Genomic DNA, 23,854 nt, shown 5'->3' on the forward strand with positions numbered 1-23,854 from the left:
GAAAGGTGCTTGGGGAGGTAAATTGTGTGAGACCTTGCATGTCTGAAGTGTCTTTTTTTAATCCTCACATTTGATGGTTGGGTATAGAATTCTAGGTGGAAAGTGCTTTTCCCTTAGAACTTCTACAACATCACTCTGATGTCTTACGGCTTCTAGTGTGGCTGTGGAGAAGTCTCACGTCATTCTGATTTGCTGATCTTCCTAAAAGCTTCATCTCTGAGAGGGAGCTGAGAATTTCTCATGCCCCTTCCTCTTGGGAGGCCTTTAGGGTCTTCAGGGTGATGTGGTTTGTGGTGGGTCTTCTCTTCTCCACCACACATGGTCCTAGGGGGCCCCTTTTCATCATAACACTCTTGTTGTCCAGGTTATGGAAATTGTCATGTATTATTTCTGTGACAAATCACCTCTGCCTCTTTCTGGCAACTCACTCCATCCCTACTCTCATTTTCTGAGCTGCTTTTTCTAGAACTGGTGGCTGCATGCTAGCTTGATTCTTTTTTTTTTTTTTTTTTTGAGAAGGAGTCTCGCTCTGTCGCCCAGGCTGGGGTGCAGTGGCTGGATCTCAGCTCACTGCAAGCTCCGCCTCCCGGGTTTACGCCATTCTCCTGCCTCAGCCTCCGAGTAGCTGGGACTACAGGCATGTGCCACCATGCTTGGCTAATTTTGTATTTTTCATAGAGACAGGGTTTCACCTTGTTGCCCAGGCTGGTCTCAAGTTCCTGGTCTCAAGCAATTTGCCTGCCCCAGCCTCTGAAAGTGCTGGGATTATAGGCATGAGCCACTGCACCTGGCCCAAATTCCTTTTTTTTGTTTGTTTGTTTGATTTACTTTCTGTTTTTCTTGTTAAAGGTTTTGCTGGAGTGTCCAGTGAGCCCTGGCTGGATGCCCTTTTTAAAAAAATGATGCTGGGCTGACATGGTAGCTCGTGCCTGTAATGGCAGCACTTCGGGAGGCCAAGGCAGGAGGATTGCTTGAGCCCAAGAGTTTGAGACCAGCCTGGGCAACATAGCGAGACTCTGTGTCTACAGAAAATTTTTTAAATTAGCCAGCTGTGGGCCAGGCACGGAGGCTCACGCCTGTAATCCCAGCACTTTGGGAGGCCGAGGCAGGCAGATTATGAGGTCAGAAGATTGAGACTATCCTGGCTAACACAGTGAAACTTCGTCTCTACTAAAAAAATACAAAAAATTATCCAGGCATGGTGGCGGGTGCCTGTAGTCCCAGCTACTCAGTAGGCTGAGGCAGGAGAATGGCGTGAACCTGGGAGGCGGAGCTTGCAGTGAGCTGAAATCATGCCACTGCACTTCAGCCTGGGTAACAGAGCAAGACTCCATCTCAAAAAAAAAAAAAAAAAAAAAAAATTAGCCAGGTGTGGCTGGGTGCGGTGGCTCACTCCTGTAATCCCAGCACTTTGGGAGGCCAAGGTGGGCAGATCATGAGGTCAGGAGTTCCAGACCAGCCTGGCCAACATGGTGAAACCTCATCTCTACTAAAAATACAAAAATTAACCGGGTGTGGTAGCACATGCCTGTAGTCCCAGCTACACAGGAGGCTGAGGCAGGAGAATTGCTTGAACCAGGGAGGTGGAGCAATTCTCCACCTCCACCTCCAAATTCTTGCAGTAAGCCGAGATCACGCCACTGCACTCCAGCCTGGACGACAGAGCAAGACTCTGTCTCAAAAAAAAAAAAAAAAATTAGCCAGGTATGGTGATACATGCCTGTAATCCCAGCTACTTGGGAAGCTGAGGTGAAAGAATCACTTAAGCCCAGGAGGTTGAGGCTGCAGTGAGCTATGATTGCTCCACTATATTCCAGCCTGGGCAACAAAGGGAGACCCTGTCTCAAAAAAAATTTTTTTTAAACAAAAACAAAAAAATTACGCTGTAACCCAGGTGTGGTGGTGCACAGTTGTAGTCCCAGCTACTCAGGAGGCTAAGTTTAGGGGATCTCTTGAGCCCAGAGGCTTGAGGCTGCAGTGCATATGATCTTGCCTGTGAATAGCCATTGCACTCCAGCCCAGGCAACACAACGAGACTCCATCTCTGAAAAGAAAACAAAAACTTAAAAAATAAAAAAATGGTGCTGTTAAAAAAACGGCTTAGACATGCTGGTGGGTGGGCCGCATCAAAGGATGCTTCTCGAAGAGCTCCAGATGGGTCAGTGCCCAGCTGGATGGGGTTGGGAAGGGGGCCTGGGCCTCCAGCTCTTCTTTATCAGCCAGCCAGTCTTCCCATTTCCTCCCCACCTTTGTCCCTTTTCCTAGCAATGCCAGCACACCCTCCTGAGTTCTCTGGTCCTGCGCAGGTGGTGTGAACTGGTTGGCGAGCACCTGTGTTTGGTTTCCTCCATGACTTTGAGTCCGTCACCATGGATCTATCTGACAGAATGTTGTAGATGCCTCCATCTCCTGTCCTCTCTTTTTCTCTTTATCTTTCCGTTCCCATTTTACTGGGGTGTCAAGATGGAGTAGAAATAAAAGTAGGTTCAGTTCACCAGGTTTAACTGGTTTCACTGAAATTCCTGTTGGTCAAACACAATCTGAGTGCCCATTGTGTGCAGAGCAGCACTGAGTAGGTTCTTCTGTGCTAAGTGTCTGCTCCCCTGCTGGGAGCATAGGCATTCTCTCCTTCCATCTTCCTTGGATCATTCTCTCCAAGGAAGGGGAGGGCCAGCCCAGCCCTTGCAAGTCTGAAGGAGACTGGCCAGGCAGATGGCCCTGGAAGCAGCTGGTCCTTGTAAAAAACCAGTCCCCAGAGAGCCTGTGCTGCGGCCCTCAGGTGACTCCTACTTTCCCCAGGGCCAGAGGCTGAGTTAACCCTAGTTTGGTCCTAGGTTTTTGATGCCACAAACACCACCCGAGAACGGAGAGCAACCATCTTTAATTTTGGAGAACAGAATGGCTACAAGGTGAGGCCTCCTTGGCTCCTCTCCTTGGTGGAACTGTGGCATGCCCCCTGCCCTCCAGGGCTCCTTTCACCGCCTGCTGATGCATAAGGGGCATGGGGCTGGCATGGCTCCTGAGTGTAATTTGGGATGAGAAGGGCTGTCTCTACCTGGGGTTTGCTTTCCAGAGGGAAGGGGGTTTTGGTGGGAGAGTCTAGGATAGGGCAGCACCTGCTTTAGCTCCGGACTCCTTGACCCTGCCTCCAGCCCCCTGAAGCAGGGTTTCAGGGCCTGGCTGCTGGTCAGCATGGGCCTCGGGGGTTGGAGAGCTCCGAGCAAGGCAGGAGGCCCTGAACATGTCCGTGTTCCTCCCTCCCACCATCCCGGCGCTTCTGGTCCTGCCGCAGACCTTTTTTGTCGAGTCCATCTGTGTGGATCCTGAGGTCATAGCTGCCAACATCGTGGTGAGTAGTGCATCTGACCTTGTCAGAAGGTCGTGTGTGACAGGGACATCCCTTTTCAGGTTTTGGCTAATCTTAATTTGATCTTGAACCTTGCGGGGGGTAGGGAGGCAGTGTAACATCAAATGCTGGGTCAGGTGAGCCTTGCACTCTGTGGACCACTGTGTGGAAGGCTGGGTGGCTGGTGGACATTCACTCACCCCTCCTCCCCATCATAACCACCTGGACACTAGGAGAGCACCTTCAGCAGGGGTGGGAGGGTGGGTGAGGGGCATGTTTTATATTTCAGAGAAAGAAAGACTCATTCTTCCCTTCTCCTCCCGCAGTTTATCTCAGGAATGGCCATCTGGGTCTGGGGAAATGAGAGTTCAGGGTGGGGAAAGGCCTCTAGGCCTCCCCCGTACCCACAAGGATGAGGGACTTCAATCCCTGGACCCTTAGTGATATCCTCTCTGCACTCGTATGAGAACTCAGACCAGGGAGCTGCTGGACCAGCCCCCAACCTCAGCTTCCAGCCTCAGGTCCCCGCCCTGGTCTCTGGCCCAACCTCCTCCAGCCCCCTGCCCCGCAGTCTCCTTGGTCTCTGGCCCCGCCTGGCTTCTGACCCTGATATGTCCTTGCTCTGTGCCTGGCTCCGGCAGCAAGTGAAACTGGGCAGCCCTGACTATGTTAACCGCGACAGTGACGAGGCTACCGAGGACTTCATGAGGCGCATTGAGTGCTATGAGAACTCCTACGAGTCGCTAGATGAGGACCTGGATAGGTGAGTCAGGGCAGCGCCAGGCCCTGCAGCTGCGATGGCGGGCAGCAGGGGTCATACTTGGTTGCCTCCTGTGGCTCCCCATGGTGGTGGCTGGGGGACCAAAAAGCAGAGATGGTCTGATTTTCTTGTTTATTTCCTTGGGGCAGAAATTTTTGGCCAGAGGTGACTTGCAGAACACCTGCTACCTCATCCGAAACTCTGCGAGTCAGGATTTTATACTATTCCATCATGAAATCAAGCCGAATTTCTATGCAGGGGGTCTTAAAGCAGGGGTTGGCAAATATTTTCTGTCAAAGATCAGAAAGTAAATATTTTATTTAGACCTTGGAGGATGTACAGCCTCTGTTGCAGGCACTTGCTCTGCTGTCACAGTACAAATGAAACATAGATGATATGTAAATCAATGGGTATAGCTGTGTTCCAGTAAAACTTGATAAAAACAGCCCGCAGCTGAATTTGACTGTCTGGCCATAGTTTACCAAATCCTGTCTTACAGAACACATGGGGCAGTGGGCTGGGTAAATAATAATGTGAAGTATTACATCACAGAATGTAATACTTGGTGAAGTATTACAGTCATCATAATTCGTCATTGTGGAGAGACATGGGAAAATATAACACTGCATTCAGTGAAAAGGCTGGAATACAAACTTGTGCTTGGGTTCTATAATTCTATAAGCATCTGTAATACAGGCCGGGCAGAGTGGCTCATGCCTGTAATCCTAGCACTTTGGGAGGATGAGGCGGGAGGATTCCTTAATCCCAGGATTTTGAGACCAGCCTGGGCAACATGATGAAACCCTATCTCTACAAAAAATACAAAAATTAGCCTGGCGGCCGGGCGCAGTGGCTCACGCCTGTAATCCCAGCACTTTGGGAGACCGAGGTGGGTGGATCACAAGGTCAGGAGGTCGAGACTATCCTGGCTAACACAGTGAAACCCCGTCTCTACTAAAAATACAAACAAATTAGCCGGGCGTGGTGGCGGGCACCTGTAGTCCCAGCTACTCGGGAGGATGAGGCAGAAGAATGGCGTGAACCCGGGAGGTGGAGCTTGCAGTGAGCCGAGATCACGCCACTGCACTCCAGCCTGGGCGACAGAGCAAGACTCTGTCTCAAAAAAAAAAAAAATTAGCCTGGCCGGGCGCGGTGGCTCAAGCCTGTAATCCCAGCACTTTGGGAGGCCAAGACGGGCGGATCACGAGGTCAGGAGATCGAGACCATCCTGGCTAACACGGTGAAACCCCGTCTCTACTGAAAATACGAAAAACTAGCCGGGCGAGGTGGCGGGCGCCTGTAGTCCCAGCTACTCGGGAGGCTGAGGCAGGAGAATGGCGTAAACCCGGGAGGCGGAGCTTGCAGTGAGCTGAGATCCGGTCACTGCACTGCAGCCTGGGCGACAGAGTGAGACTCCGTCTCAAAAAAAAAAAAAAAATTAGCCTGGCGTGGTGGCGCACCCCTGTTGTCCCAGCTACTCAGGAGGCTGAGGTGGGAGAATCACCTAACCCCAGGGAGGTCAAGGCTGCAGTGAGTTGTGATTGCACCACTGCACTCCAGTCTAGGTGACAGAGTGAGACCCTGTCTCAAAAACAAAAAAAGGATGCACGTAAACCAAGAAACATAAGCAACTCTGAGATGAATGCTTTTGGGGTGTGCATAGAGCAGTGTCCTCAGCTGGGTTCTGGAGCCAGCCCAGGCCGGGCCTGAGCTGAATGGCCTCTGCCGCCTGGGTCTCTCTGTGGCTTTCATGGTTCCCCCACACAGCATTTCTTTTCATGGTTCTGTGGTGTGATCCATTTGTCTGGAGTGGTGGTTTGTCAGTAAGCATTGCTCTTGCTTTTATGGTGGTGTCATCACGACACCCCCAAACCAAGGTCCCAAGGTCCAGACAGTGAGAGCTCAACTGAGAATATCCAGAGGACTCTCGGCCTGAACCAGAGCCCACCGTGCACCCCACACCCTGCACCCCCACAGAGACTGATCAGTGTGCTGTCCAAGCTGCAGTGCCACACGGATCCAGAGCACGGAAAGTGGCTGAGCTGGACTTATCGGCTGCCACCACCGGCACCATCCTCCTGTGCTTCTTGTCTCGTCCACCAGCTGCCCAGGGTGGGGTGTGGCAGCTGCTCAGCACACTTGGATGACCTGGACTGGGCTGTAGTGGGAGGAGGTCACGGGAAGGAAAGGCCAGGTCCTTGGATGGCTGGCCAGGAAGAGTGGGGGCGTGGAGCATTTGCCAGCTACTCTCAAGTCAACAACTCTGGGGAAACCTGTCTCTTGGTTCAACTTACAGACAGTGTGTTGAGAACTCGGAGGTAGGCCAGAGGGGCCCCAGGGACACATGAGCAGCGGAGAAAGTCATGGTGTGGTATGGCGGACCCCCAACTTTGGATGTCACCTTTGGGAAGCATGATGAGTGACGAGCACCTCCCATCTCCTGTCTCCCACAGGGTTTGCCTGTGCGTCACACTCACTGTGTTGCTCCCGCCTCACCCCCATCACTTGCACACCAGCTGACGGTCCTGAGGGTTGTAATCTCTGGTGGTCAGAGGTGCAAGGCCTCGCAGCGACTCTGTGGCTGGCCAGACGTGCTCTGTGAGGACCCTGGCCACACTCACAGGCTTCTTTCTACCTTCTCTGTGGACAGGGACCTGTCCTATATCAAGATCATGGATGTGGGTCAGAGCTACGTGGTGAACCGTGTAGCTGACCACATCCAGAGCCGCATCGTATATTACCTCATGAACATCCACGTGACCCCCCGCTCCATCTACCTCTGCCGGCACGGGGAGAGTGAGCTCAACCTCAAGGGCCGGATTGGCGGGGACCCAGGACTGTCCCCCCGGGGCAGGGAGGTCAGTGCATGTGTGCCTGCGTGTGCACATGGGCCTGCATTTGTACCTCTGCATGGCTAGGTTTATGCATGTGTGTGTGTGCTGGGGCTGGGCTCCCATTCTTTTTTTTTTTCTTTATTTTTTATTTGTATTTTTTGGGGGTGGGGCTTCCATTCTTTTAATGTGCAGTCGAGGTGAATGACCTTCATTCAGCCTAGAATCTTCCCATCGTGTAAGGAAGGTCACCAAGCAACAGGCAAATCTCTGGTGTCCGTGTGAACTGTCACTCGTTGAGCCCCTTTTGTCAGAGGCATGCCACCCTTGGAGCGACCTGAGTCCATACAGTGTAGCAGATGGCTGTGTCGCAGTCCAGGGGAGATAGTGAGACCTCAGTGGTCACGAAGCACAGGGCACCTGGTTGTGGGGAGGCAGTGGCCCTGATGAGTCACAGCTGGAACTGCGCTACTGTGCTCAGGGTCTGGGAGGGTGGACAAGAACAGCACTGTGTTCTTGTGTATCAGCATGTGTGTCACTGACAAGTTAGTTCATGCTTTTTACCAAACCTGTAGTGAGTGTTCAAGGTGAGGATGATCTCATGAACCCTGCGGCTGTGGGATGCTTTAAGGGCATCCCAGGACCTGTGGGTCTGAGTTTGCTTATGATGTATTTCAGTTTGCCAAGAGTCTGGCCCAGTTCATCAGTGACCAGAATATCAAGGATCTGAAGGTCTGGACAAGCCAGATGAAGAGGACAATCCAGACGGCTGAGGCGCTAGGTGTGCCCTATGAACAGTGGAAGGTCCTCAACGAGATTGACGCGGTAGTTACCGTCCCTCCCTCCCTGTCTGCTTCCCGGACACCGCAGGGCCGATGCATCGCATTGTAACAACAGTGACCATTGCTCCCCTTGGGCAAAGGAGAGGAGAGAGAAAGGATACAGGAACCTAGGGGCTGGGAGCAGAGAGGAAAGGGCAGCCTAACAGGATGGGACCTTGGGTGAGCCCTAGACCATTCTCAGGAGTGAGCCTGGGAATGACACCTCAACCTTACTCTCCTCCCTCCCTGTGGCCTCCTGCTAGGGTTCCTCATGGTCTAGCTCAACAAGAAATCAGCGGCCAGGGGAGCTTGGTAGCTGCAGTCAGCCATAGCCAACCTGCCAGGGATCTGGAGACACAAATGAGGTGAACCAGCACGGCCTTTGTCTCTTTAAAGATGCTGTTCTGGCCCGGAGCGGTGGCTCACGCCTGCAATCCTAGCACTTTGGGAAGCTGAGGTGGGCTCATCACCTGAAGTCAGGAGTTTGACTCCAACCTGGCCAACTGTCCAGTATCATCCCATAGGTCACTGAACTTCTGGTTTTTTTCTTTCTTCTGTTCATTTTTTCTCAGTCTTTTTTTCCTTCTGAGCTTTAGTTCACTTATCTTTACTTCTGCATTTTTATTTATTTATTTATTTATTTATTTATTTATTTATTTTTTTGAGACGGAGTCTCGCTCTGTCGCCCAGGCTGGAGTGCAGTGGCGCGATCTCGGCTCACTGCAAGCTCCGCCTCCCGGGTTCCCACCATTCTCCTGGCTCAGCCTCCCGAGTAGCTGGGACTGCAGGCACCCACAACCGCGCCCGGCTAATTTTTTGTATTTTTTAGTAGAGACGGGGTTTCACCGTGGTCTCGATCTCCTGACCTTGTGATCTGCCCGCCTCAGCCTCCCAAAGTGCTGGGATTATAGGCGTGAGCCACCGCGCCCGGCCACTTCTGCATTTTTATTAAACCCATCCAGTGAACTTTTCATATCAGATATGGTGTTTCAAAGCTCCGGGAATTCCACTTTTTTCCTTTCTCGAATCTTTCATTATTTCTGCATGGTGCTTGGCTCTGAAGTCCAGGAAGTGCCTCTGGGCAGTAAGCTGCTGCCTCTTCCCCTCTGCTTGCTTCCCTTTTCTCAAGGATCACAGTCCTGCCTAGTCTCGTGTCTAAAAACAGTTGTTTGATTTGTCCTTTTATTTATTTATTTATTTATTTATTTATTTGAGACGGAGGTTTGCTCTTGTTGTCCAGGCTGGAGTGCAATGGCACGATCTCGGCTCACTGCCACCTTCACCTCCCGGGTTCAAGTGATTCTCGTGCCTCCGCCTCCAGAGTAGCTGGGATTACAGGCACCCGCCACCACACCAGCTAAATTTTGTATTTTTAGTAGAGACAAGGTTTCACCACATCGCCGAGGCTGCCAGTGTGGTCTCGATCTCCTGACCTCGTGATCCGCCCGTCTCGGCCTCCCAAAGTGCTGGGATTACAGGCTTGAGCCACCGCGCCCGGCCGTCCTTTTTTAAATAATAGTTGTTTTAGTTGGGGCCAGAGCAAATCTGGTACCAGCTGCTCCATCGTGGCTTGGTCTGTATTATGGGTGGTTCCCATTTCAATATGAAAAGTTTTGCTGTGGATATATACTTTGACTAATCTGAATATTACCACCTCTGCTTTTGTTTTTCCATTTTTTTTTTTTTTTACTGTAGTAAAATACACATAACATAAAATTTATCATCATAGCTGTTTTGAAGTGTACATTTCAGGGCTATGAAGTATATTTACAATGTTATGCAACCATCACCACCATGCATCTGCAGAACTCTTTTAATCTTGTAAAACAGAAACTCTGTACCCATTGAACAATAACTCAAGCCAGATGTGTTGGTTCATACCTGTAGTCCCAGGTACTTGGGAGGCTCAGGTGGGAGGATTGCTTGAGCCCATGAGTTTGAGGCTGTAGTGTGCTATGATTGCATTCACCAATGGCCCTTGCACTCCAGCCTGGGCAACATATGAGACCCCATCTCTAAAAAAATTTAAAAAAGAAAAACAATAACTCTATTTGCTACTCCCAGCCCCTGGCAACCACTTTGTCTTTATGACTTTGACTACTTTATACATCTCATGTAAGTGAAATCATATATAGTATTTGTCTTTTTGTAACTGGTTACTTCAGTTAGCGTAACATCCTCAAGGTTCATCCAGGTTGCAGCTTGCACAAGAGTTTCCTTCCCCCTTTTTTTTTCAAGACAGCATCTCACTCTGTCACCCAGGCTACAGTGCAATGCAGCAATCACTGCAGCCTCAAACTCCTAGACTCAATGATTCTCTTGTCTTAGCCTCCTTTGTAGCTGGGACTGGCAAGTGTACACCACCATGCCTAGCTAATTCTTTTATTTTTTGTAGAGAAGGGAGGCTCGCTATGTTGCCCAGGCTGGTCCCAAACTCCTAGCCTCAAGCGATTCTACCACCTTGGCCTCCCAAAGTGCTCAGATTACAAGTGTGAATCACCACACCCAACCTGAAGAATTTTCTTCCTTTTTAAGGCAGAATAAGATTCTATTGTATACCACATTTCCTGTATCCATTCATCTGCCAATGGACACTTGGACAGCTTCCACTTTTTAGCTATTGTGGATAATGCAGCTATGAACATGGATACAAATGTCTCTTTGAGACCCTGCTCTCAATTCAGTTGTTTTTGGTATAGACCTAGAAGTAAAATTGCCAGATCCTATGGTAATTCTGTTTTTATTTTTATTTTATTTATTTATTTATTTTTGAAACGGAGTCTTGCTCTGTCGCCCAGGCTGGAGGGCAAGGCGCGATCTCAGGTCACTGCAACCTCCACCTCCCTGGTTCAGGCAATTCCCCTGTCTCAGCCTTCCGAGTAGCTGGGATTGTAGGCGCACACCACCACGCCTAGCTAATTTTTTTGTATTTTTAGTAGCAATGGGGTTTCACATGTTGGTCAGACTGGTCTCGAATTCCTGACCTCAGGCGATCCACCTGCCTCAGCCTTCCAAAGTGCTGGGATTACAGGCATGAGCCACCGTGCCCGGCATCTGCTTTTATTTTTTTGAGGAACTGCTGTACTGTTTCCCATGGCAGCTGCATCATTTTACATTTCTACCAGAAGTGCACACGGGTTCCAATTTCTCCACATCCTCGTCAACACTTGTTGTTTTCTTTTCTTTTCTTTTTAAATAGTAGCCATCCTAATGGGTGTGGTATTGCATTGTGGTTTTGATTTGTTATTCCTGCTTTCTGTCCATATAATTTTTTCTTTTTCTTTTTTTTTTTTAAGCGACAGAGTCTTGCTCTGTTGTCCTGGCTGGAGCCCTATGGCACCATCACAGTTCACTGCAGCCTTGACCTCCCGAGTTCAAGTAATCCTCCTACCTCAGCCTCCCAAGTAGCTAAGACTACAGGCGCACATCACTGTGCCCAGCTAAATTAAGAAAAAAAAAAAAATTTTGGCCAGGTGTGGTGGCTTATGCCTGTAATCCCAGCACTTTGGGAGGCCACGGTGGGCAGATCACCTGAGCTCGGGAGTTCGAGACCCGGGAGGTGGAGGTTGTGGTGAGCCAAGATCGTGCCACTGCACTCCAGCCTGGGCAACAAGAGCAAAACTCCCTCTCAAAATTAAAAAAAAAAAATTTCTGCCTCCCAGTTTCAAGTGATTCTCCTGCCTCAGCCTCCCGAGTAGCTGGGATTACAGGAATGAGCCACCAAGCCTGGCTAATTTTGTATTTTTAGCAGAGATGTGGTTTCTCCATGTTGGTCAGGCTGGTCTCAAACTCCTGACCTCAGGTGATCCCACCTCGGCCTCTCAAATTGCTAGTATTACGGGTGTGAGCCACTGCACCTGTCCTAAATTTAAAAAATTTTTAGAGATGTGGTCTTGCTATGTTGCCCAGGGTGGTCTTGAACTCCTGGGCTCAAGCGATCCTCCTTCCTTGGCCTCCCAAAGTGCTGAGATTACAGGCATGAACCACCATGCCCAACCTGTCCATATTTTTTTATTGTATTTTTTTTCCCTTTTATTTTTAACATTTTTGTATCATTTTCTTTAGAATAAAGAGCATAGGCCAGGCGCAGTGGCTCATGCCTGCAATTCCAGCACTTTGGGAGGCTGAGGCGGGCAGATCACTTGAGGCCAGGAGTTCAAGACCAGCCTGGTCAACATGACAAAACCCCGTCTCTTCTAAAAATACAAAAAATTAGCCAGCCGTGGTGGCCTCTGCCTGTAATCCCAGCACTCAGGAGGCTGAGGCAGGAGAATTGTTTGAATACAGGAGGCGGAGGTTGCAGTGAGCTGAGATTGCACCACTGCACTCCAACGTGGGCAACAGAGCGAGACCCTGTCTCAAAAAAAAAAAAAAAATGGAAGCTTTCTCTGTCTTCCTCTTCACTTCCTTCTGTGCCTTCACCAGAATAATCTTTCATGTCTAAATTTCTACTAACAGTCTCTTTAAGACAGTCTAAGGTTTTTATCATGCACCACAAAATTCTTCCAGCCTCTACCCACTATCCAATTTCATAACCACTTCCACATTTTTAGTTCTTTATTACAGCAGCCAGCAGCACTTCACTTCCTGGTACCAAAATACGTGTTAGTATTCAAGTGTGGTGGTGCACGCCTGTAGTCCCAGCTACTTGGGAGGCTGAGGTGAGAGGATCACCTGAGCCTGGGAAGTTTGAGGCTGCAGTGAGCCAAGATCACACCACTGGACTCCAGTCTGGGTGACAGAGTAAGACTGTCCCAAAAAACAAAACGAAACAAAACAAAAGAACCACTAAATATAAAAAAAATGTATGTATTAGTTTACTAGGGCTGCCGTAACAAAGCACTACAGATGAGTGGCTTAAAATGACATGAATTGATTCTCTCACAATTCTGGAGGCTGGAAGTCTGAAATGAAGGCCTCAGCAGGGCTGTGCTCCCTCTGAAGGTGCTAATAAAGAACCTTCCTCACCTCTTCCTAGTTTCCAGTTGTTGCCAGCAATCCTTGGTATTTCTTGGCTCATAGCCTCATCATTCCAATCCCACCTCTGTCTGGTGGCTGTCGTCACATGGCTTTCTTCCCTATGTGTGTCTGTCCGTGCCTTCACATGGCATTCTTTTTTTTTTTTTTTTTTTTTTTGAGACGGAGTCTCACTCTGTTGCCCAGGCTGGAGTGCAGTGGCACGATCTCAGCTCACTGCAACCTCTGCCTCCCAGGTTCAAGAGATTCTTCTGCCTCAGCCTCCCAACTAGCTGGGACTATAGATGTGTGCCACCACACCCAGCTAATTTTTGTATTTTTTTAGTAGAGACGGGGTTTCATCATATTGGCCAGGCTGGTCTCAGACTCCTGACCTTATGATCCACCCGCCTCAGCCTCCCAGAGTGCTGGGGTTGCAGGCATGAGCCACCGCACCTGGCCTACATGGCGTTCTTAAAAGGACACCAATGATTGAATTTAGGACCCACTCTAATACAATATGTCCCCATCTTTTTTTTTTTTTTTGAGACAGAGTCTCACTCTCTTCCCCAGGCTGGAGTGCAGTGGTGCGATCTCGGCTCACTGCAATCTCCACCTCCTGGGTACGTGTGATTCTCCTGCCTATAGGCGTGCGCCACCACACCTGACTAATTTTTGTATTTTTAGTAGAGATGGGGATTCATCATGTTGACCATGCTGGCCTTGAACTCCTGATCTTAGGTGATCCACCTGCTTCGGCCTCCCAAAGTGCTGGGATTACATGCCCAACCAACTTTTCTTTTTTTTTTTTTTTTGAGAGGGAGTCTCTCTGTTGCCCAGGCTGGAGTGCAGTGGCCCAATCTCAACTCACTGCAACCACTGCCTCCTCCACCATGTTGGCCAGGCTGATCTTGAACTCCTGACCTCCTCAGCCTCCCAAAGTGCTGGGATTACAGGCGTGAGCCATCATGCCCGGTCAGCTTTTTTTTTTTTTTTTTTAATGGCATTTGTAGAAGATGATCTATGCTGTGTGTGTATGTATGTGTGTGTGTGTGTATCCCAAATAACACAAGTGAAGTTTTCCATCATAGTTTGCATAACAACCTATACTCACGAGAAGTATTTTCACAGCACAGAAAAGAAAAAACACATAGCATCTCTGTATGTATTGGATGGGTGATGGATAGGTGGACAAGGCTGTCCTGGTAGCTTTTTACAAACAAGGAACCACCAATGATCAGTGTTCCTAGAGGGCCTCCCTTCCCTGGACAGGTTTCTGTTCCCTTTGCCCAGGAAATGCCCATGAATTTGGTCTCCTCTGCTTGATGCTGCCTCACCCCAAACACCCCCAAGGCTTGTCTTCTAGGCATTGTAGGAGGTGTGATGACTGTGGTATCTCCCTAGGGCGTCTGTGAGGAAATGACCTATGAGGAAATTCAGGATAATTATCCACTGGAGTTCGCCCTGCGGGACCAGGACAAGTACCGGTACCGGTACCCTAAAGGGGAGGTACGTGGGATTTGGGGCTTAGTCCCAGCCACCTACCACCCGCCTGGGAGTACCACCTGTGGCTGAGGGCCTGTGGGGCTCTACAGGGGCTGCGGGGGTAGCAGAAGGGGCCTGGTCTCAGAGGCAGGCCAGCCTGGGTGTGTGGTTCATTTCCACCCCTTCCCAGCTGTGCGGCCCAGGCCTTAGTCCCTTCCTCAGGTGTGGGGTGGGCAGTACTGTGTAGGGCAGACCTTCAACCCGGAGACCTTTGGCTCCCTGCTCTCCATTCTTGTCTTTCCCCTTCCCAGGGGTGGAGAATTCGGAAGAGCAGGGCCTGAGGTGGGGGGTCTGTGGGGTTAGGCTTTCCTGGGACCCCTATAGACAGTGAGCTGTCCCCTGGAATTCCCAGGCCAGCTCCTTTCCCAGGGAGTTGTCGGCCCTTTCCAGGGTGCTCAAATGGCTGGGGAGTTGGGGAGACCATGGCAGACCTGGGACTTGGGTCTCAGCTCATTCACGTCCCTGTCTCGGGCCTCACCCTTCCTTTGGATGCTTCCTTTTGTCACAGGCTGAGCCCATCCTCCCTGTGGCTCCAGGCACCACCCCCAGCCCTGGCACCAGACCCGGGGAGACCTTCCACACATGAGTTGGCTACCACAAGCCACTGCACTTGTCACCTTCTCTGACAGAGGTCAGCCCCAGCCCCAGGTCAGAAACTGAGGGTCACCTTGACTGAGGCATCTCCTTCCAATTCCAGGAGGTGGCCTGGGGCAGGGGCCAAATAAAAATACCCCCCATCAACACACATATGTACACGTATATGTACACATGTAGAAGCACCTCCACGCAGAAACTAGGCTCACAGGCCCCTATACTGTACCATCCTCAGGATAGTATAGCTCTTGGAAACATTAATTATTCCCCACATCATGTTGTGAGGCCAAGTTCAGATTTAGAACTAACCCAGATAACGGTCAGGAGAAACAAAGCAGCTGGCTGCTCAAACTTGAGAATACAGGGAGGAGAATTGGTTGAGAAATTCATGTTACCAAAAGAACTGATCTAGGATTTTCTCAGAACTACCAGGAGCTGGCACAAATCAGTGTGTCATTCTTGCTTCCTAATCAAAGCTCGGGGTACATTCAATTCCAACTGCTGGAGGCCATTTTTGAAGGACCACTCATTGTGTGCAGAAGGATGAAACGGATGAAAATCTAAACCTGCGAAGTCGAGAGGCCCAGCAGGGGCCCAAACCGTACATCGTGGCAGGCATAGGGGGAAGATACTGGGCAGGTAGACTGAGGATAGTTCCTGGGGACCCCAACTGTTTCTGATGAGTCACACTCCAGAAAGTTCCTGGTCTTTGCTCTCTTCCCCTGCACTTTTGTTGGTACACTCTCTTTGCTGTGGGCTGGAAGCAGGCAGAGTGTTCTCCAGTCACATTAATTCCATAGCTGAGGATTCAGTGCAGAGCCCCATGGGTGAGCACTGAGATGGACCCTGGGATGGAGCCTGAGGCCTAGCTCTGCACTCTCAATCCTACCAGAACCTGGCCCTGAGATGGGAGAGGTGGCCCCTTTCCTCAGCTGCCCACCCCCATGCCCTCAGAAGGCTAGGCTGGAGGAGGCCCAGTCACAGCTTCCCAGAATGGTGAGCAGCTGTAGGAGTGGTAGGTGGCCCAGTGTCCAGGATGTGTCTGTCCCTCCCCCGGAGCCGGGCCTGAGGGACACCTCTCTGCTTGCCCTTGCAGTCCTACGAGGACCTGGTCCAGAGACTGGAGCCTGTCATCATGGAGCTGGAGAGGCAAGAGAATGTGCTGGTGATCTGCCACCAGGCTGTGATGCGCTGCCTGCTGGCCTACTTCCTCGACAAGGCAGCAGGTGCGGGCCATGCCCCGGGGGAGGTGGGAGGGTTGTGTGAGAAGGTAGGTACTGTCACCAGGCATTTCTGGTGTGCTAGCCATCCCCCTCTGTGTCTACAGAACAACTGCCCTACCTCAAGTGTCCACTGCACACAGTCCTGAAGCTGACCCCTGTGGCATACGGTAAGGAAGCTTCCTGAACATTGACCATGGGTAGCCATGACCTTGGATCTCTGCACAGTTCCATGATTTTCTCCAAATTCCTGGAAAATTGTGTTAGGAACCCATTCCTTCACCCACTACCTTTCCCAATATGTTTTTCTTCTTTCAGACGGAGTCTTGCTCTGTCACCCAGGCTGCAGTGCAATGGCGTGATCTCGGCTCACTGCAACCTCCACCTCCTAGGTTCAAGTGATTCTCTTGCCTCAGCCTCCCGAGTAGCTGGGATTACAGGTGCCTGCCACCATACCCAGCTAATTTTTGTATTTTTAATAGAGACAGGGTTTCACCATGTTGTCAGGCTGGTCTTGAACTCCTGACCTTAGGTAATCTACCTACCTTGGCCTCCCAAAGTGCTGGGATTACAGGCATGAGCTACCGTCATGAGCTACCATCCCCGGCCCTAATTTGCCTTTAAAAAGTTTGTTGTGGGCTGGGCGCGGTGGCTCAAGCCTGTAATCCCAGCACTTTGGGAGGCCGAGACGGGCGGATCACGAGGTCAGGAGATCGAGACCATCCTGGCTAACACGGTGAAACCCCGTCTCTACTAAAAAATACAAAAATTAGCCGGGCGAGGTGGCGGGCGCCTGTAGTCCCAGCTACTCGGGAGGCTGAGGCAGGAGAATGGCGGGAACCCGGGAGGCGGAGCTTGCAGTGAGCTGAGATATGGCCACTGCACTCCAGCCCGGGCGACAGAGCGAGACTCCATCTCAAAAAAAAAAAAAAAAAAAAAGTTTGTTGTGGGGCCGGGCGCGGTGGCTCACGCCTGTAATCCCAGCATTTTGGGAGGCCGAGGTGGGCGGATCACAAGGTCAGGAGATCGAGACCATCCTGGCTAACACGGTAAAACCCCATCTCTACTAAAAATACAAAAAAATTAGCCGGGCATGGTGGCGGGCGCCTGTAGTCACAGCTACTCAGGAGGCTGAGACAGGAGAATGGCGTGAACCTGGGAGGCGGAGCTTGCAGTGAGCCAAGATCGCGCCACTACACTCCAGCCTGGTCGACAGAGTGAGGCTCCGTCTCAAAAAAAAAAAAACTTTGTCGTGAAAAAGTTTATGTGGCCACAGAAGGCCTCCCCAGTGACTTTGCTTACCCATTGCCTACCTGCATGAGGGGCTTTTCTACTGATTTTTCCAAACCCCCACAAGGCCCCATGGTCCCCAGGGCCCGGACTTTATTCTGGGTGCAGGGCAGTGTGAGTCCCACCCCTGCCTCTTGCTATACCAGCAGAGACCTCAGGCAACTTCATCTCTCAGGTCTTAGCTCTTCACCTTTAACACAGGTGCTCTTGGGGGAATGGCTGTGAAGCCCAGTGGCAGCTGATGTCACTCCAGTGTGTGATAATGGCCTCATCACCCATTGCACTGTGCACCTGGCACGTGGTTGACTGGGCCTTGCATGGTAGAGTTGGGATGTGGGTGGTTTGGGGGCCCTGAAGACTTTGAGAGTCAGTGACCTCAGCTTAGGCCTGCTGCTCCCCCGATCCCTCTCGGCCCTGGGGTTGGGGAGCCTGGGGCCTCTGCGTGGCCCTGTCTGGGCCGCCACATATGGATAAGTATGGGTCTGGCAGGGTGTCTCGTCCTTCCTCCCGGGGCTCCCCAGAGCTGCCTAAAGTGGAAGAACTAGAGTGAGGCTGAGATGGCTGCTCCATTCCACACACCCAGACCCCCGTCCAAGAGAAGTTTCTAGCTTCTGTGGCTCAGCTGCCTTTCAGGAGTGGGGATGGATTTGTATCTTCCCTTTGGCAGGTTGTAAAGTGGAGTCCATATTCCTGAATGTGGCCGCTGTGAACACGCACCGGGACAGGCCTCAGGTAGCAATGGGGTCACTGCTGGGGTAGTGGGGTGTTCCTGATGTGGGGGTGTCCAGACTGCACATCCTCCAGGGCCAGGCCCAGCTGGGGCACCTGCCAGAGGGAGCTTGAATCTTCTGCCAAGACTGTTGTCCTATCAGCAGGGTGGGGCCTGCATCAGCCCTTCCCAAGGCACCTGCCCTGGCGATGGGGAAATCCCTGATGCTGAGCCACCAGGCTCAGGAGTGCCTGAGCTTGGGTGTGGTTGGACCCCCAGGACCTGAGGAGCCACAGGGCTCCCCAGCAGCTCCTTGGAGGTCTAAGTCAAGGGGGCCCTTGGGCTCAGTGAGAAAGAGGCTGGAGGCTAAGAATGAGGCTTACTCTTCCCACTCCCCATCCCTGCAGCTGAGGCCTCATGAGCCCCTTTTCTAACCACAGCACCTTTAAAAATCAAAATGGGATCATGCGCTTTTGGGGAAAGGGCCATGCAGATGCTGAAGGGGCCTCCGCATGGGATGGAGACCTTGGTCCAGAAGAGCAGTCACCACCTGTGCTCCCCAAGTGCCTTGTGGAAAGTAGAAGCTCCTCAGAGTGTAGCTCAGAACCACTCTTGGTCCCATGTGGGGTCCCTCTACAATGGTGGCTCCCTCTCCCATTGGGGCCAAGGGTAGGACCTATACTTCTGGGAGCCCTGGTCCCAGTTCCTGGAGTCCATTGCACGGAGAAGGCTCCTGGGCCTCAGTGATGCCTGTTGCCATCCATGATGGGGCCTGCTTCGGCTCTGGGTCCCTGCTGAGGGTGCAGGCCTTGAACTGGACCAGGACATCTGGCCTTGGACCTCATAGCATAGCTGTGTAGATGTGTCCTGTCCCTTCCCAACACCACTGCCCCCAAGCAGGACCAGTTACCCTGCAGGCCTCTCTTCCCATTGCTCTGAGAGTCCGTGCATGTCTTGGCCAAGTTCAGCCCAGGCCCAATTTAGTACCCACAAGTCACAGGGGAAGGCACCTCCCAACTGGCATCCTTTGGGCCAAGGAAGGCCCAGATGGCACTGGGCCCCCAGTGCTGACAGAGTGATGGTAAGAGAGGCCCCTGGGCCTGGCAGCCCTTGGGAGCTGACCCTGCCAGTCCATCACCATAGTGTGACTGATGGTCACTCTGCCCACTATGGGTGGGTGCTTCTCAGAGGCAAACTGCTACTAACCCCAGGTTCCTTGATGGCTCCCTTCCGGCCCATCCGTTGGGGCAGGCTGTGGTGGAAAAGGGGTGCCTCAGGAAGCCTGCCCAGCAATAAGAATTATACCTGCCCCTACGATTCCAGGGGCCGGTCCTATGAGCCCAGGCTGTGGGCCATGGGGGCCACGTCTCTCTCCCTGCAGATCTGGGCATGTCATGTTGCATAAGGCAGCAGCTCAGGTCATCAGTGACCTGCTCCTGCAGGTGATGGTTCCAGGGCCCACAGCTGGGAGGAGGGTCACCAGGCTCGGGGGAACATAAGACAGCCTCAGAGAGCTAAGGGAAGTTTCAGATTCCCTGTTCCTCAGGCCTGAGACACCCTGAGCCCGACAGGCCAAGGATGGGACTGAGCTCTGCAAGTTGGTGGGGGCTGTCTATAGCTGAGGGCTTCAGGAGGCCCTGTGCCCCAGTTCTGAGGGGACAGACCGGGCTGCAGACCAGGAAATGCCCTTAGGCTTCTGGGGCACCTCTGACACCTGTGTGCCCACCCTTTAAACCAGGATGGAGGCACCCCCAGGAGCTGAACCCCATCCCTGCCCCAAAAATGAGGATAAAATCCCCAAGTCAGGCATTCCTCCTCAATTGACCCAGCCCTAAGATAGGAGGAGGTGGCAGCCTTGCTTTGGGTATTGCCTGACCTGGCTGCAGTGGAGCAGAAAACGTGGTGGCATCCTCCACCGCACCTTTGTTCTATTGTCCGTCCACCCACTGTGTGGCACGGAGCTCTTGGCCATGCATTCTCAGGGAAGCTTGCGTTCTAGAGTCTTGCGGCCAGGGCTGCTACAGTGAGAATGTGAAGCCTGACGAGCCACAGTGATAAGGAAGGTAGACAGCAGGCCTCTCATCTATTCCTGCTATGGAGTGAACGCTCTGTGTTTTTATTGTACAGAACGTGGACATCTCAAGACCTCCAGAGGAAGCCCTTGTCACGGTGCCTGCTCACCAGTGACTACGTTCATCCACTGTGACCACTAGGCAGGCACTGGTCTCTGCAGAGGGGGTCATTCCAGGCCCTCCAGTGTGTGTGACAGTCACCATGCCATGCAGGGATATTCTTGAAGCCACATATGGCTGGCGGAACCCAGAACCCCCGCCCCAGCGCACCTGGCTCTTTGTTGACAGTCGGCAACAAGGTTGTGCATGGCTCCTGACCTGCTGCTAAGAGTCCCTTGACCAGACTGCATCTGCATGGGCTGTGCGGAGGTTGCCCAGCCCCAGGTTCTTCCAGCGCAGCTCTTAGGTGTTCACTCTCGCCAGCTCAGTTGGCTTTGTGAAGTGTGAAACCCTACAATGTGAAAGGAAAGTGCTTGCTGTGATGTTCCTACTGTGGCCCCACTGCCCAGCGTGGACCTAGTGACTCTCCGCAGGGCCTCTACCATCCTCTCTGTGGCCACTGCCTGAGCCAGAGGCCAGGTGTTCATGGGGCCCTGAGCTTCTGCTGCCTCTGGTGAGAGGGAGAGCCCTTCCCATCCTTACCCACCAGGAACTAGAGCCCCAACCACAGCAGATGCTTCCCAGGCAGCCACTGGCCAGGCCCTTGTATCCATGTCACCCTTATTTGCAGGCATTCATGGAAGCAATGCGCTTGCTTCGGCACATTGCAATGCACAGAAGTGTGCAGGCAGGGGGGCAGTTGTGGTCGCCCCTCCCCTGTTGTGCATGTACCCAGCTACTTAGGTATGCTTAGGGGAGCTGGTGGCCAGGGATGCCCCTTCAGGCCTGCTCTCACAGTAAAACCACCTCAAGACAGGGTAGGCATACGAGTTACCTTCCTGGTGCACACACCGAAGTGCTTGAGGGAGAGGCTGCCGCCCCCTCTCCCCTTCCCTGGCTGTGAACACTGGCAGCCGATGGGGAGGTGGCCTCTCACCTGTTGCTGCCCGTGTCCACACAGGAATGTACACTGGTGGCAGAGACATGCATTTGCCATAAATGATTCAGAAACACTTGTATGGTCCTGTAAAACTTTTCTGGTGTTTGTTGACTTCTGCCTGTGGGCCTGAGGAAGGGAGAAGGCAGAACCCATAGGCAGTCCCTGGGCAAGGGAGGATTTTCCCAGCTGCAGCACAGCTTTCCATTCATGTGCATGTGAGTCTGGTGAGTCTGGTGAAAATGGCCTTGTGTAGTCCAGTGTCTGTCACGCCCCCGAGTTCTTTTGGTCCCAGAGAGGCAGCCTGGGCAGTCTGTTTACAGCTGGCAAACACTGGCTGGCAAGTTGTGGTGCTGGGTCAGAAAGTGTCTGGACTGGTAATCGGGTGCCCTGCTGTCCACAGGTGGACTCTGGGGAAGTCAGGCCCCTGGATCCCAAGTCCTTTGTGTCCGGAGCCTTACCTGGCCTGTGCCTGGAACGTAGCACATCTTTCCAGCCTCCCAGGGCTTTGCAGCCTGCAGATGCCACCTGCCCCTGAGAGAAGTTAGCATCCCTGGCCCTGGCTGGTGATCTCTCATCCTTGTGTGCTGCTCTCCTAAGAGATGTCCAAGGCGGAGCAGGGGCAGGATCCTCCTTCCACACTCATCTGTCAGAGCCCCAAACCCTTTAGATCCACAGCCCAAGGACCATGCCACTCCCTTTGGGGGATGGGGACTGCAGCCTTTGCTTCTGTGTCTTTTGGAGTTTCGGTGACTTTTGTCACCTGGACACACTCACTTGTTAGCCATAGTGGGTCCCCTTGGTCAGCAACAGTGCATGTACCTCTGGATGTCACCTGAGGTGAGACCACCGAGGCCTTTTCTCTCTGTGTACAGAGGGGAGTTAGGAGCTGCTGGACTGGATGCATTACAAGGACTGGGGACACGGCAGAGGGACGTCCAGGGATCAGGGCATGAGTGGGGGCAGCCCCCCGGCCTTTGCCCTGGCATGGTCTCCGCATGGGCTGTGGCATGGCTGATTGGCTGCCACATTTCGGCCATGCGGGCTGGCGTGCCCATGTTGCAGATATTTTCCCGAGTTCCCCAGAATGGATGGTATCGAATCTCAGCCACATGCAACACTGTGTCCAGCATTCTTTGCAATAAATACTTTTTAAAAAATAATCTCAGGTTGTATTTGATAGCCAGTTCTCCATTTGTGAAGTGTTTTTTTTTCTGGCCTGCTTTGTCGATGCCTGGTGCTGTGGTCTTCCTCGAAGCTCTGTGTTGGGATCCTTGGTTCAGCTTCCACCCCCATGTTCACTCTCACTGAAGAGGAATGGTGCTGCCCTGGAGTGAGCCCTGGCCTGGCACAAGGGGCCTGAGTCTTCCCTGGGCTGACCTGGGGTATGGGGCCGTTGTCCCTGAACAAGAGGCAGATGTGGAGGGGGCGGTGAAGCTGGAGTGGAGCACTGTTAAAGGAAGGATTCTGAGGTCCCTAGGAATGTGGGCTCCAAATGCGGCATTCTTGGGGAAGGGTCCCTGGGGGCTGGGTCGAGGATGTAGTGGCTACATGAGGCTGTGGGTGAGGGCATGCTGACCACTGTTTTGGTATTTTTCTTTTTTTTTTATTTTTATTTTTGGAGACGGAGTTTCTCTCTTGTTGCCCAGGCTGGAGTGCAATGGCACAATCTCGCCTCACTGCAACCTCCGCCCCGGGTTCAAGCGATTCTCCTGCCTCGGCCTCCCTGAGCAGCTGGGATTACAGGCATGCGCCATCACACCCAGCTAATTTTTACATTTTTAGTGGAGACAGGGTTTTTCCATGTTGGTCAGGCTTGTCTCGAACTCCCGACCTCAGGTGATCCACCCGCCTCCGCCTCCCAAAGTGCTGGGATTACAGGCGTGAACCACTGTGCCCAGCCTGTTCTGGTATTTTCTTTGTCATCTGCGTCTGGGGTGGGGAAGGTGGAGACAAGGGGCAGGGTGTTCTTTTTCCCATACCTCAGAACGTCATGGGGCTGTCCATACTTCCTGCCCTGCAGCTGGCTTTCCGGGAAGTGGGTTGTAGGGGGGCTCCTCTGTGGACAAGATGGGGCAGGGCATCGCCAGGTGCCCACCTGTGCTCCTCCCAGTGTGTCAGGGCAGAGGATGGCTGTGGCTGGCCTGCTTCTGGGTGGTTTGGGTGGCCAGCAGCTATGTTTCTGCCTTCTGCAACTATGCCAAGGGGTCTGAGGGAGAGGCAGCCTTGCATTCAGGTGGTGACTAACCTCCACCTGATGAGAGCTTGGAGGACAGCTTCAGGCTCCTCACCTGTGTCTTGGCACTGAGTTCCTAGGGTGGACACCTGACTCTCTTTGAGGCTTCTCAGCACTTTTGGAAGAAGGTTTTGAAGATATTAGTAGAAAACAACAAAAGGAATGAAATATAACAATATCGGAGTTTTTCTTCAGGTCCAGTGTTATACTATAACCTAGAAAGGGCAATTATATTATTGTGTTGAGTAGCATTTTGGGTTACTGGGAAATAATAGCCATCATATAAGGTCACAGGATATTTGTTTTGTATTTTATTTTATTTTTTTTTGAGACAGAGTTTCACTCTTGTTGCCGAGGCTGGAGTGCAATGGCATCATCTCCGCTCACTGCAACCTCCCCATCCCAGGTTCAAGCAATTCTCCTGCCTCAGCCTCCCAA

At 52.1% G+C, this 23,854-nt stretch overlaps 1 protein-coding gene across 9 annotated transcripts in view; it reads left to right on the forward strand.

Annotated features, from left to right (window-relative positions):
• The window catches only part of PFKFB4 (6-phosphofructo-2-kinase/fructose-2,6-biphosphatase 4), a 42,794-nt gene extending 20,434 nt beyond the window's left edge, over nt 1–22,360 (forward strand). For 5 of the 9 annotated variants that reach the window (XM_021934435.2, XM_021934439.2, XM_021934434.2 and 2 more), the window contains 10 exons: nt 2,835–2,909; nt 3,293–3,349; nt 3,988–4,109; nt 6,757–6,964; nt 7,616–7,762; nt 14,119–14,223; nt 15,950–16,079; nt 16,181–16,243; nt 18,031–18,095; nt 20,200–22,360. In XM_021934435.2, coding sequence (XP_021790127.1) covers nt 2,835–2,909; nt 3,293–3,349; nt 3,988–4,109; nt 6,757–6,964; nt 7,616–7,762; nt 14,119–14,223; nt 15,950–16,079; nt 16,181–16,243; nt 18,031–18,095; nt 20,200–20,259 — 1,032 coding nt within the window. In that variant the 3' untranslated portion in view covers nt 20,260–22,360. Of the gene's footprint in view, nt 1–2,834; nt 2,910–3,292; nt 3,350–3,987; nt 4,110–6,756; nt 6,965–7,615; nt 7,763–14,118; nt 14,224–14,767; nt 14,891–15,949; nt 16,080–16,158; nt 16,244–18,030; nt 18,096–20,199 lie in introns of those variants that run through there. The other 4 variants (XR_002520389.2, XM_021934437.2, XM_031663374.1 and 1 more) reach the window with 4 other exon arrangements.
• The last annotated feature ends 1,494 nt before the right edge of the window (nt 22,361–23,854 follow it).

The sequence above is a fragment of the Papio anubis genome, chromosome 2 (genome assembly GCF_008728515.1).
Source record: "Papio anubis isolate 15944 chromosome 2, Panubis1.0, whole genome shotgun sequence".
In the NCBI taxonomy this organism is placed as follows: domain Eukaryota; kingdom Metazoa; phylum Chordata; class Mammalia; order Primates; family Cercopithecidae; genus Papio; species Papio anubis.